Source organism: Hippoglossus stenolepis, chromosome 10 (assembly GCF_022539355.2).
Source record: "Hippoglossus stenolepis isolate QCI-W04-F060 chromosome 10, HSTE1.2, whole genome shotgun sequence".
Taxonomy (NCBI): domain Eukaryota; kingdom Metazoa; phylum Chordata; class Actinopteri; order Pleuronectiformes; family Pleuronectidae; genus Hippoglossus; species Hippoglossus stenolepis.
In genome coordinates this window covers 10,661,808-10,674,417 of record NC_061492.1, presented here as the reverse complement: position 1 = coordinate 10,674,417, position 12,610 = coordinate 10,661,808, and the positions used below count along the sequence as shown (strand labels likewise).

The window sequence follows — 12,610 nt, the reverse complement described above, 5'->3', positions numbered from 1 at the left end:
CTATACCAGTTGAGATAGTGTACTTAGTTTACAATAGAGTATATGAGAATGTTGATATTGTGTGTGCGTGTACGTGTGCGTGTGTTCGTCTCCGTCCCTCTTCACACACAAACTGATAATCACATGTATTTAGTTATTCATCAATGATCACTTTAACCCTGATTTCCTGACTGTGCGCGTCACGTCTCGTGTTGTGTAGCAGGTTTAAACATGTGTCTCATAAACTCGGGAGCGAATCAAACAAACACAAAGTAACCGTCAGTCCTGTACGTGTCCTAATAACTTGTGATCAGTGTTTATTGTTAAAGTGTAAAGTGAGCGCATGTCAGAGGAGGAGTGAGGAGGAAACAGACTCTGACAGAGACTCTGACACAGACCGGTCCTTTAATGCGTGTCTGTCTGATCCTGGAGCAGTGGTGTTACACGATTATTCGGCGGAGTCCACGTCAACGTGGCGATGCATCTAAGAATGGAGACATGTCCACAGCTCTAGTGATAAGCGCTGTGCAGGACACAGAATTCCCCCCCTCAGTTATTGCAACCCAGGTTTATTTTTTAAAACACTGTCACACTGGAGGACACGCTACAGAAAAATGTGTCTTTTGTGGCGCCGACACAATTACTTCAATTTCCGCTGTGGAATTCTACTGTTTTTTACTTTTTCTCTCTCATAACTTCAACTTCTCTGTTCAGCACACTGCTCCCTTCATGGCAAACGGATGTCCTTATACGGAGAAATAGAGGCGTGACAGTATGCTAATTGCAGAGAGTGGACACGCGCCTATCGATTGAGAATGATTCTGATTCGCAAACATACGCAGGGTGGTGACTACAAAACCAGCTGGTGCGCACGTATCATGAAACCGGTGGTAATTTTGCACACGCACTTATTTTATGCCGATGTAAGAACATTTCTCAACTAAGACTGCCCTCCTTGCTCTCTCTGAGAAACTCCACACTGCTAGAGCAGCCTCTCTCTCCTCTGTCCTCATCCTTCTAGACCTTTCTGCTGCATTTGACACAGTGAGCCACCAGATCCTTATTTCCTCCCTTCAGGATCTGGGTGTCTCAGACTCTGCTCTCTTCCTGCTCTCATCCTACCTCAATGGCCGCACTTACTGGGTAACTTGGAGAGGATCTGTGTCCGAACCTTGTCCTCTCACTACTGGGGTCCCTCAAGGTTCCGTCCTGGGTCCCCTCCTCTTCTCTCTGTACACCAACTCTTTCGGCTCTGTCATTCACTCACATGACTTTTCCTACCACAGCTATGCTGATGACACCCAACTAATCCTCTCTTTTCCCCAATCTGAAACACAGGTAGCCGCACAAATCTCAGCCTGTCAGAAGGACATCTCTCAGTGGATGTCTACACACCACCTGAAAATCAACCTTGACAAGACCGAACTACTTTTCCTTCCAGGGAAAGGCACTCCCACCCATGATCTGACTATCACCATTGAAAACTCCATGGTAGCCCCCGATTGACGTCAGGACAGCAGTATATGGCACTTATAGCACTTTGTAGTTTGGCTTTCTTGAATCAAATTGTACTTCTGGGTTTGTACCCTCATGGTTGAATCCACTTATTGTAAGTCGCTTTGGATAAAAGCTTCTGCTAAATGAAATGTAATTTCTGCGCACATGTAAGTGAATAATGCCATGTGAGGAAATAAGTAAATAATAAAGTTTCTATTGCAGATCCGGATCCATGTATTTCAGATATGCTTCAGTTAAGCTGTAAATTTATTTCCAAATAATAAATTCCAACAAAAATAAGATATTTCATGGGAGGAACCATATAACGTTGAGATGATTTTTCTTTTCTTTTTTTTACAGGAAAAGGGGTCAGCTGAACATGGTAAATGTGACATATGTCAACAAACACATTCAGCATTAATGAGGAATACATTTTCCATAAATGAGTTTCTTTCCTTGAAATCTAACTACAAGTCTTAAATAGTGAACAGGACTAACTGTATTAAAATTAAAATAAAGTATAAAAACGGTCAGAATAATTTTTTCAATAATTTAGCCAAAACTACTTCGTTGTTATTTTCATGAAACTTACAAGAAATATTTAGGAAATAATTGGCATGTAAAATAAATTAAAACCAAGATTATCTTTTAAATATAACTTTAGAAATTTTGCTCAAACTACAGCTCACTTTAATTAGAAAAATCTTGAAAGAACAGAATATTTAAAAAACATTTAGTAATTTATATATTTAAACTAATTAAATTATTTATATATTTAAACACTTTATAAACACTTTATATATGAAATATTATTAATATATATTTAGAAGCATAGAGGTGGAGGTACAAGGATAATTTATTGTATATGTCAAATAAAGCTAGAGTGCAAAACTTGAATAGAAAAACTGCACCTGAACAACTGCAGATTGAAAATATTATTCTCATCATCCCGCTGCCATAAAACAAGCCGGGCCCCTGCAGCGCGGCTGCCTAACGCCTCAGGTTTATGTACGTGTGTGTTCTACAGCAAATTGTTTTTTTTACTTTTGGACACTGAGTAATGTTGTTTTTTCCATGTACAATTCGATTTTTGAAATTTTGCACGGTTTGGTTCACTGGTATATTCATGACCTGAATTAATCCACAGAGGCATGTGAGACGTTGGCTGTCATCTCGCCCTCTAATCCTGTTTTGTTTTTGAAGGTGGGCTAATTCTCTTCTTTCCCTTGTATGGTCGGACCCACAGTGGAAAAAAAATTGTAATAAGAACTCACTTGAAAGTTCAGCCAATCGTCAGTTTTACCATAATCTCAGACCCAATTTCGAGGATTTAGACGAATTCAAGGGTCTTACTGATGACAATCTCGTGAAGGAGCAGATGGTGAGACAAGGGGGCCTTGTGGTCAGATATTATTAAACCGCACCATAGCAACAGCGTTGTTGCACTGCTGTGACTTCCATAGATCTGATAACCTTGCTAATATAACAACTCCACACAAACAACCACAAAAAACAAGATGGCTAAGACCATGAACCGGGCTGCTATTAGGTAAGCCGACAGAAAAAAAACTGATGGAAACAAGATGAAAAAGAGACGAAAGAAGAAGAAGAAAAACTAGTTAACGTCTCTATAAAAGTAAAGTTTGCATCGAAAATGATCATTAATACGATGCAAAAAGATAAAGAGTTATTTGTTAAACCGAGTTTAGGAAGAAACTAGAGGAGGATCCGCTTGGAAGCACACTACTGAATTTTACCAAAACCACAATTCCGCCATAGAGCCTGTTTTTCATGCAAGGAATTTGCCTTCCAGGTCAAAATGATGAATGTAATAACTAAACACAAACCACAATCATATTTTCACATGCACCTCAGCTGACTCCTTTTAGCTGAGTGACTTTATTAGGTTTGGTTCTCCCTTGCATAAACATAAGTACTCTCTTTCTTTTGCAAAACCAAGTGAGAGATTTTGGAAGATGTTTGAAGCCTTTTCTTTATCAAACCATTTGGCAAACACCAAAGAACTTTGGTGAACTGATCTACACCCTTAAGAAGTGGTTACACTGTCATCTGGTTAACTTATTAACCTGATGACGCACTCCGGGCTTAACTTCTGATATTTCTTCCTTCATGTCACACAGTCCAGTCACTCCTGCCTCGATGCTTAGTAACACAAAACAGTGGGATCACACATTAACTAGCGGCTCCACTGCTCACCTCGTTCTCCTCTTTCATGCCGTCTACGAGCTCCATCACCTGGATGAAGTGGCGGCAGCGGAGGGAGTGATCGACCACGTGGGTGGGCAACTCTTTGTGCTGCCAGTGTCTCCATTCCCACAAACACAGCTCTCTGGACGGGGCGCCACTTTTGCCATGTTCCTCCTTCGGGACATAAAATCACATACAAATAGAAGGTGTTAGAGAAATAGCAGTGTTATTCTCAAGCTACTAATGGATGACACACAGACGGGATGATGGCAGGGTTCCTGTACATATTCTATTTTTAAACTCCTGACATTTCCATATGTAATTTTCCAACTTCGGGCTGAAGATTTTTCTCACTGATGTAATGGCAAATTCACACACTGCTGAAAACTGGAACCACAGTATGATTGATTTAGGGATGCTTCATACGAAGGGTGCAAACGCCTATCCATTTTCCAGAAATCTCTGTCTCTGGCTCACATATATCAAGAACCATTCATCTTATCGGCTTCACACTTGGCATCTGTATTGTTTAGGGCCCAAGGAAGTGCAGTGTTGAATTTGTTGAGATTTGGACAATCGATATGTTCAATATATTTGAAGCAACCAGCGCTCTGTAGAAGTGACGGTTAGGCCTCAACGTAAGTGACATTGTCGATTAAGACAACCGTGTTTTCACGGCGACAAATCTTTGTCCAGCTCAGCGTTCTGCGAACGGAGTCGAGCTTCACCGAATTTTGAATCAACAGCTTCATTGTGGAGACGTTGTGGTGCAGACTCCTTCACCACAGGCCAGGCAAACAGCCGATTCCAGACAGGCAGGTTTAGAACAGGCACTGTTTTAGTAAAAAGTCATTCTGATCTTATCTAAAGTTAACCGCTCTTACTCATGTTTGTTTTGCAAAGCTGGTTTGTATTTGACCTTGTTCTTCCTTGCCAGTGTATTTTTTGCTTTGCTTCTATTGCTGCCCAGGTTTGTCTTCTGCTGATATATTTCCTTGTTTTGTTTTTGCTTAATTCATATCATCAACTGTTTTAAACATGGAACCACAGATGACAATTCGCCTCTTGGCTAACTCCGGTAACCTGTTCAAAATAGTTACTATTTTTCAGTGTCCGTTTGTAATTTTGACTATTGGCCAATTGTTAGAATTGTCAAAATGGCAACAAGTGATAACCTCAAATATTAGTTAGTGTTTGTATACTAAGAAAAAAGTTAATTTCACTGTTTAATTTTTAAACGTTCTTGTACAAAAACATAATTCGTCTGCTTTATTTTCATCTACATTGTCCTCCCTACCTAAAAGACAGAAAGAAACAAACAGAAATTCAAAGAGAAAGACAACCTGAGGAGGTAGATCACTGGGTATGGACACAAAGTGTGACTGCTTCAGGGTTGGATGAGCTTCACCATCCTGCAGCCTCATGGTGGACGCCCACAGGGAATATTCTGCACTGCTCAGAAACCCGTCAGATGTTGCCCTGCTCTGTTGAACTAGAATATTGGACACACACAAACTCAGACACCAGTTTTTCTCGATCCCCATTCTGAATAATCAAAATACTGTGCACTCCTGCCTTGCTGCTTACATAAGTTCCGAGGGTGGATGAGGGAGGTCCGGCTGTCACAGTGGGACCGTCGACCCCCGACAGACGCCCTGCTGCTCTCCTTGTGGTCAAACTGGCCACAGGTAATGTGCATCTTGTGCAGGGTGGGGTGCACTCCGTCTGGCAGCATGCGGGGACTGTTGGGATACATGTGAAACCCACTGTGGTTGCCAGTGATGGACTTGTGCACACTGCGCTTGTTGCTCTGGCTCTGGTTGTATGTCTGAGGGAAAGAAAAGTTCAAATTTAGGTCGTTTTGTGGAATTGTTGAGACGGGAAAATTCCATTCAAATTGAATTCAAGGATCACATGTTTTTTTGTTTTGTTAAAACACTCACTCTCTCCTCGCGTCCTTCAGCCACGATGACAACGATGCGTCCCTGCCGCTTACGGCCAGTACGTCCCATTCGCTGCACAAGGCGAATGGGACTCTTCTGCGCATCGAAGCAAACGATGAGGTCCACCTCTCCGATGTCCAGCCCCTCTTCCCCCACGCAGGTCGACACCAGCGTGTTGAAGCCTCCCTGACGGAACCTGTGCACCACCTAAAACACGTGACAATATATACAAAGATATAAATACAGAGGCCCTTTTAATAACGCATTACGTGTCTGGTCTATTTTAAATATATGAAGTGTGTGCAGCAGTCAGCAGGACACTATGTACATTTACATTTTGAGCACCATTCCTGCATTATTTAGTCAGAGGAGGTTGTACATACTGTCTGTATGGAGAATCTATATATATATTTTTTTTTTTTTAAGTTTCATAACCAACTGAGCTGGCTAAAATTACAAATCACGATTATTAATTTCTACTGCCCACAAATTATATATATAATTTAAACTAGAAGAAGCCTCAAGTATTTCAATTCTTTATTCCCTTTTATGGGTTTTTGACACTTTATACTTCATATTAAGTTTATTTAGGTCATTCATGTGTTTCATTAAAGAATTTAGGTTAAGAAACTCTAAAGCTACATCCACATTACTACCTTTCATTTGAAAAAGCATCAACTCAGCTACAGATACGCCTGAGGTCCACACTACTCCGGAGTTTAAGAACCGATGAGACGGAGAAGTTTGGAAACGCTGCTGGCTCCTTTTAGTTTGAAAACTACGAGGCTGCATTTTAGTCCGGACAGGCAGAAACGGAGATGTATGGAAACGATGACGTAGATGCTCACAACCACTTGCTGATTGGGTCTTTTTGTCACGACGTAGACTTCGCTGGTTTGTCAGGCTCCCAACACATGACCCCCTTCTGACAGAACGTTTTCAGGTGTGCTACTATGGACGGGGATTAAAACTGATATGGAGTAAATGTAGTAGTATGGATGTAGCCTCAGTGCTGGAAAGGTTATGGAATAGCTGCTACAGTTAAAACCAATTCCAAAACGCTGACACATCACTTTTGCCGTTTTGGGACCACAGTATGCCGTACCTCCAGCTGCTCCTTCTGGGTGAAGCCTTTGACCCCCTTCCCAGCAGACGCCTGGCCCATAAAGGTCATGACCCTGATCATCGGAGCCTGGCGGTTCAACATGTCGGCGATCTCCTGCACGCTTTCCCGGAAAGATGAGAAGATCATCACCCGCGTGCTCTCCGCCCCAAGAGCTGAACCGGGACAATAATGACACAGAAACAGAAACGGCTGATTTGTTACGGTGCTTGAACTCATAATATGCCAGTTTGATTCAGATGCTGGAATTATTGGTTTGTGAACCTCTACAGTTTTATAAAACTCTAAGTGAACACACTTTTATTAAAATTTGTTTTGGTTTTTGCTTAGGATACAAATGAGGTTGAATTTCTCCACAAAAATTACTCTATTGTGGATATTTTCACTGCTTGTGCTTATTTAGAAGGACTCTGGACAAGGGGTTTGCACATATCTGAGGATTTGAAGAATTGTTTGGACAACACAGTGCTGTATATTTACCAGGAACAAAAACATAAAACCCCAACTTTGCATCTATAATTCATAAGAATAGGATTAAAATACTTCAGTCCAACGCTAGATGCTTTTTCTTTGCTGTATTCAGGGGATGAATAGAATTACAAATTTAGACTTCACTCAGAACAATCGTTCCGTCACAGCATACGACTGCTATAACAAGTAAATTACCATCATTGTGTGCCGAGCTCTCAGCCCACTGTCGGAAATGCTGCAGCACCACCCCTTCCAGTTTCTCCAGTTTGGGGTGACTATAAATGAACGGCTCATCTGGACCTAGAAATATTAATCATAGAGGATGTTATTCATAAAGAGGAAGTGTCTTCATAGATAAACTTTAGAGCAACTTGTAAATTGAATCATTTTGCTTTCTGATTGGGAGAAACGTGGCATTATGATTAAAGCAACAACAACACAGGCTCATCCATTAAGGAAAGTTCAAAAATATGAGAGATAGGATATGAATAAGTGCTCAGGTACCAGCAGACGGCTTCACAAACATATCTTTCATCTCATGGTAGAGGTCCATGAAGGTGGGGGTCCTCTGCAGCTCATTCCTCGCCCTGGACATCTCTGAAACAAGCATCGCAAACATGTGTTACAAATCATACACTGTATATTATCGTGTACGAATGCTTCTGGTGGCAAGGATAAAAAAGTTAGGGTTTTGAAAAACTTTGGTGGAAATCTGTTACAGCGTAAGTAACATGTTCTCCTTAAAAAGAGCAAGATATGACCCCAGAGGTTAATTCACCAACCTCTGGATCCGTCTATGATTCCCTGGATGTAAAAGAAGAGCGATCGCAGGCCCATCTGCATCAGCAGCTCGTATCCGTGGTACAAGCTGATGCAGAGGGCAAAGTCGCCCTCCAGCATCCCCTGCTGTGGACCCTGTGGAGAGTAAGAGGTCAGGGGAGTCCATGTCACCGCTGTGAGGCTGAGGTTAAAAATGTGCCGAACAAATTTCCATTTGCAATTGAGATGATATATAATATTTAAATGATGGTATCATCTAATGTAAGTTAAATAAAATCTGTCATTCATATTTAAAACAGCCTACCAGTGCTACTTAATACACAGTTTGTCACATTAACACTGGCCAATCATAAAGCAGCCACAGGTCCGTGCCTTGAGTTGCGGGGGTGGGTTTTTGCGGAACTGGTCTCTGGCGAGGATGAGCTGGTATTTGCTGAGAGTCCTCAGGTCCTTATGAGCCATCACCCGGTTCTGCACCAGACGAGACATGAATTTCTCCAGCACCTGTCAGGAAGAGCAACACACATACACACACAAACACACACAGAGACACACACACAAACACAGGTAAGTAATTGGCCATTTCCTGTGGACAATTACTTAAGGCGTAATGCATCAGACGGAGCAGCTAGCACCTTACTACATAAGACTGAAACAGTGCGCGCAACGCACACACACGCACACACGCACACACGCACACACCCCTTACTTCAGCCAGAGACACAGAATAACGCTATTATGTGTTGGATTCTGTCTATTTTCCTTTCCCTGTCCTTGTTTCCTAATAATTGCAGCAGAGATGGAAGCAGTTTATCAAACTTTGGCAATATCTATTCATCCTCAGCACCACAGATAATGGGAGGACGGGTCATTACAATTTCAATTTGGGGCCGTGTGGAAGTGCTGCTCTATAAGTAGAGAGAATAAAAGGCTGCTCTGAAAAAAGAAGGAAGCTGACAGGCTATTTGGTTGTTTTGATTTGTAAATGGTGATCGTGTTATGAAATGGACTCAAAACTTAATTATGGTATGATCTGCAAAGTAGGCTAAAGGATGTTAGCTGCGATTCAGACAAAACTGAACGAGTAACAGGACAAAGACAGAGTTGAAGAAGAAGGAGACGAACGATGAGGTGGACGAGAAGAAGAGGAAAAAGAAGAAGGAGAGGAAGAATGAGGAGGAGAAGAAAAAGGAGGGGGATGAGGAGAAGAGGAATAAGAAGAAAGAAGAAGAAGACAAAGACAGAGAAGGACAGGGAGAAGATGAAGAAGAAAAGAAAGAAGGAGAAAATGAGGCGGAGATGGAAAAAGAAGAAGAGGAAGAAGAAGAAGGAAAGGAGAAGAAGAAGGAGGGAGATAGGGAGAAGAGGAATAAGAAGAACGAAGAAGAAGACAGAGAAGAAGAAGAAATGAGAGAAGAATGAGAAGAAAGAGAAGAAAGGGGAGAAGAGGAACAAGTCAAAGATCTCATACAAGTTAGAAATTGTCCATATAACCATTGTAAATAGAAATGAGTAATTTGTGTGAAAAGTTGTTGATATTTTTATCAGTAATGATAAAAGGCGCTGTTGTTATCCTGTTTGTCACGACACATTTCTTACAGTTAAACACCTTCACAATCACCAGTGGAACAGCAAATGACAATAATCAATTGTAGAATCTGATTAAAAAATATATTGTGCGGAGTGTGTTTCTCCAAGGTGAAATGGGAGTTTGCCTCACAGAGCTTATGAAGACAAGAGCCAGGAGTTATATAACAATGTTTAATTCCACTGACCTTTCAGAAAACATCAACAGCTATATCACCTAGCCCTAAATGTTCTGCCTAGCTCAGCCCTTCATTACACATGATATGGTTTAAGCCTGAAGACAGATCACTTGAGGCGATTGCCAGAGGAGATATATTGAATAAGTGAGGAACTGACTAAAGGTTATAAAGTCTACAAGAATAATGTTATTATTCAAAATATTTCAAGGTTTTTTTCATTCAAACTTTTTTCAATGGAGTACCTTCACTAACTTAAATAGCACAGCAAAGCTTTTAGAATATGAACAGAAAAAGAGGATTCTTTGACTAAATGGGGAGTTTTTTAAATTAAATATCTAATATGAATCAATATGTTACTGACAGAGAAATTGTGACCTTGTAAAGAACCTGCAATAGATAATTTGACAAAATGGATATTGGAAAACCAAGAGCTATAACGAGTAATACTTTCAATAGGCAAGTAAGCTGAGCTGCGTATGTGACCTCTATTTTTGTTTTCTCTCAATCCACGTTTTCATTTTATCTTGTAGTTAAATAATATTTTTCTATTCTTATTATTCCATCTCTTTGTGGGCCAATTAAAACACCTCAGTTACGTGATACGTATCAGTCATAAGCTGTTTTCAGACATGAACTCTACAAAAAGGCCGGACATTTTCTGGAGTTTGCCTTGCACATATACAGAATGCAGCATGAGACGTGTTCACAACCACAGGAAGGAGTGGTGTCTGGGTTGGGCACGCAGTGGCGTCTGGGTTGGGCACGCAGGAGGCAGAACACGATGTATAAATTCCCCTGTTGTTTTTGTTTCCACAAACACTGCCGTCGTTCCTTATCACCAAAGATTCCTTGTGTTTCCAAGTTCTTTTCCGTTTTGCATCCGTTGTGTGTTAAAAAACGTCTTCAACTCGCTCACTCGGACATTTTACTACAGGGCTGGTAGGAAAAGTTCTGACTGACTTTCTGAATTTGAATTCTCACAAACAGCCCGTTTGGGAAAATCATGGTAAAATGTCCGGACTTCAGCGTCTGAAAGCAAATACGGTTGTGACAGGCAAAGTGCAGGTTTTGTGTAGCTCCGAGCAGATGGGCCGGGAAATATTGAAGGCTTCTGTAAAAAATGGCCACAGACAACTATCAGAAAAAGGAGGATGACTAAAAATTAAACCAAACTATATATTGAAATAGCTGTTTATGTTCTGTTACGTTTGATAGTGGTTACGTGTGAGTGGGATGGCTGAGATGGAAAAACGAAGCTTGAGGTGTAAATTAAAACCTGTGATGCAACAAGCACATGCACCTCAAACCTGTTCCACATTCCCTGCTGCTGAAAGGAAACATTTATCTCACAGCCTCTTCATCACAGAATCAATGTGATAAATTACCTCCTCTGCAAAATGATGACCTGAATCTAAATAAGCATGGACTGAAACAATGATGATTTCACACATGAACACGGCAGGTTTAATGTCTTAAACTATGTGCTCATCCTATTTCTCTTAAATACTTCCTCACTGGCAGCCTGGTACTAGAGACACCAATGTAATGTGGGTAATTTATCCTTCGTCCAACACTTTGGTTCAGACTGAACTACTTGATGAATTGCAATGAAATCTGGAGACGAAATAGAGCGGAACAGCGACCAGCCTCTTTATATTTCCCATTTATATTTTCCTTTGACATTTCAGAAAAACAAAAAAATAAGTGTTTAAAGCCTGGAACCAGACCGACCAGCCACGAGATGAATTGTGACCATAAAACATTTGATTTGAGGCAAAATATTAGAAAGCGAAAAAAGGGCAAATGTATCAGATCCAATAAATTATTGTGACAGATCCTTTTCTAACGACTTCCAGCACACATCTTCTTGGGTCTGCCGATCGTAGCCAACATGAATTTCGTGGTTGTGGTTAACATTTCCGTAGTGAGAGAAGAAAAAAACTAAACATTACAATTCAACAAAAACCAAGTAACCCTCATCCCTCTCTCGCTAGTTAATTGACAGGTGGTGCACAATGCGGGAACGTGTGTACAGCACTCCGCTCAGGGCCAGATTATAAGATTATACACAACCAGATTAGTAGGGTCGCGGTTTTTGCCTAATTGGAATGAAATGACAAAATGTGCAGACCCAAAACTGTGCACTGCTACAACTACAATTTCCTTCTGTACTTGTATTAACTTGTTTCTGACACTTTGATTGACACCTGTCGAATACATTGATCACGTCCAGGGGAGCTTTTGTACTTCCTCTTGCTTGTGAATCATTGGCTTTTTCATCTACCAGTACTTTCTAAATGAGTATTTCTTACCAGTGAAAAATCTCTTTATAAACCTTAGTAATAATCACTATTTATACTTCATAATTTAAGATAATACCAAGTTATTCTTGAGGGGGATTCCAAAAAAACATCCCCCCTGTAAAGAACGCCCTAGTGCTGCACAGAGGGACTGATGGCGTCTCCTTCACAGTTAAGAATTACAGAAGCCTGTGTCTGAGTGGTACAGCTAACCTGGTTTTCTTATGTGGGGAGAAAAAAACACTTTCAAATACTACAGGGATAGAGGCTATCATTTTTTATTTGTCAACACTAATGATGGTAATGTAAAAATTATGATAATAGACTGTTCCCACGAATAAGGTGAGGTATGATGTGGGTTGGGAATAAAGGAGAGGAGAGGAGAGGAGAGGAGAGGAGAGGAGAGGAGAGGAGAGATGGCAACATCGTCGACTTGAGCATGCTCAGCAGGGGCCAGCAGCTGATTGGTTGAGGGGCATGGACCCAAGTGACATGGTGAATCAGTGAAAAAGCTTGTAGGCAGCTATTAATAACTGAAAGTAC

The 12,610-nt window shown here is 41.0% G+C and overlaps 1 protein-coding gene across 1 annotated transcript in view; it reads right to left on the bottom strand.

Annotated features, from left to right (window-relative positions):
• The window catches only part of fancm (FA complementation group M), a 44,837-nt gene that overhangs the window by 13,262 nt on the left and 18,965 nt on the right, over positions 1 to 12,610 (bottom strand). Inside the window, exons 5-13 of the mRNA XM_047341740.1 lie at positions 8,374 to 8,505; positions 8,004 to 8,136; positions 7,726 to 7,818; positions 7,417 to 7,521; positions 6,733 to 6,905; positions 5,628 to 5,834; positions 5,272 to 5,512; positions 5,028 to 5,176; positions 3,694 to 3,858 (exon numbers count right to left, since the gene is read on the bottom strand). Of these exons, the coding sequence (XP_047197696.1) occupies positions 3,694 to 3,858; positions 5,028 to 5,176; positions 5,272 to 5,512; positions 5,628 to 5,834; positions 6,733 to 6,905; positions 7,417 to 7,521; positions 7,726 to 7,818; positions 8,004 to 8,136; positions 8,374 to 8,505 (1,398 nt within the window). The remainder of the gene's footprint in view (positions 1 to 3,693; positions 3,859 to 5,027; positions 5,177 to 5,271; positions 5,513 to 5,627; positions 5,835 to 6,732; positions 6,906 to 7,416; positions 7,522 to 7,725; positions 7,819 to 8,003; positions 8,137 to 8,373; positions 8,506 to 12,610) is intronic.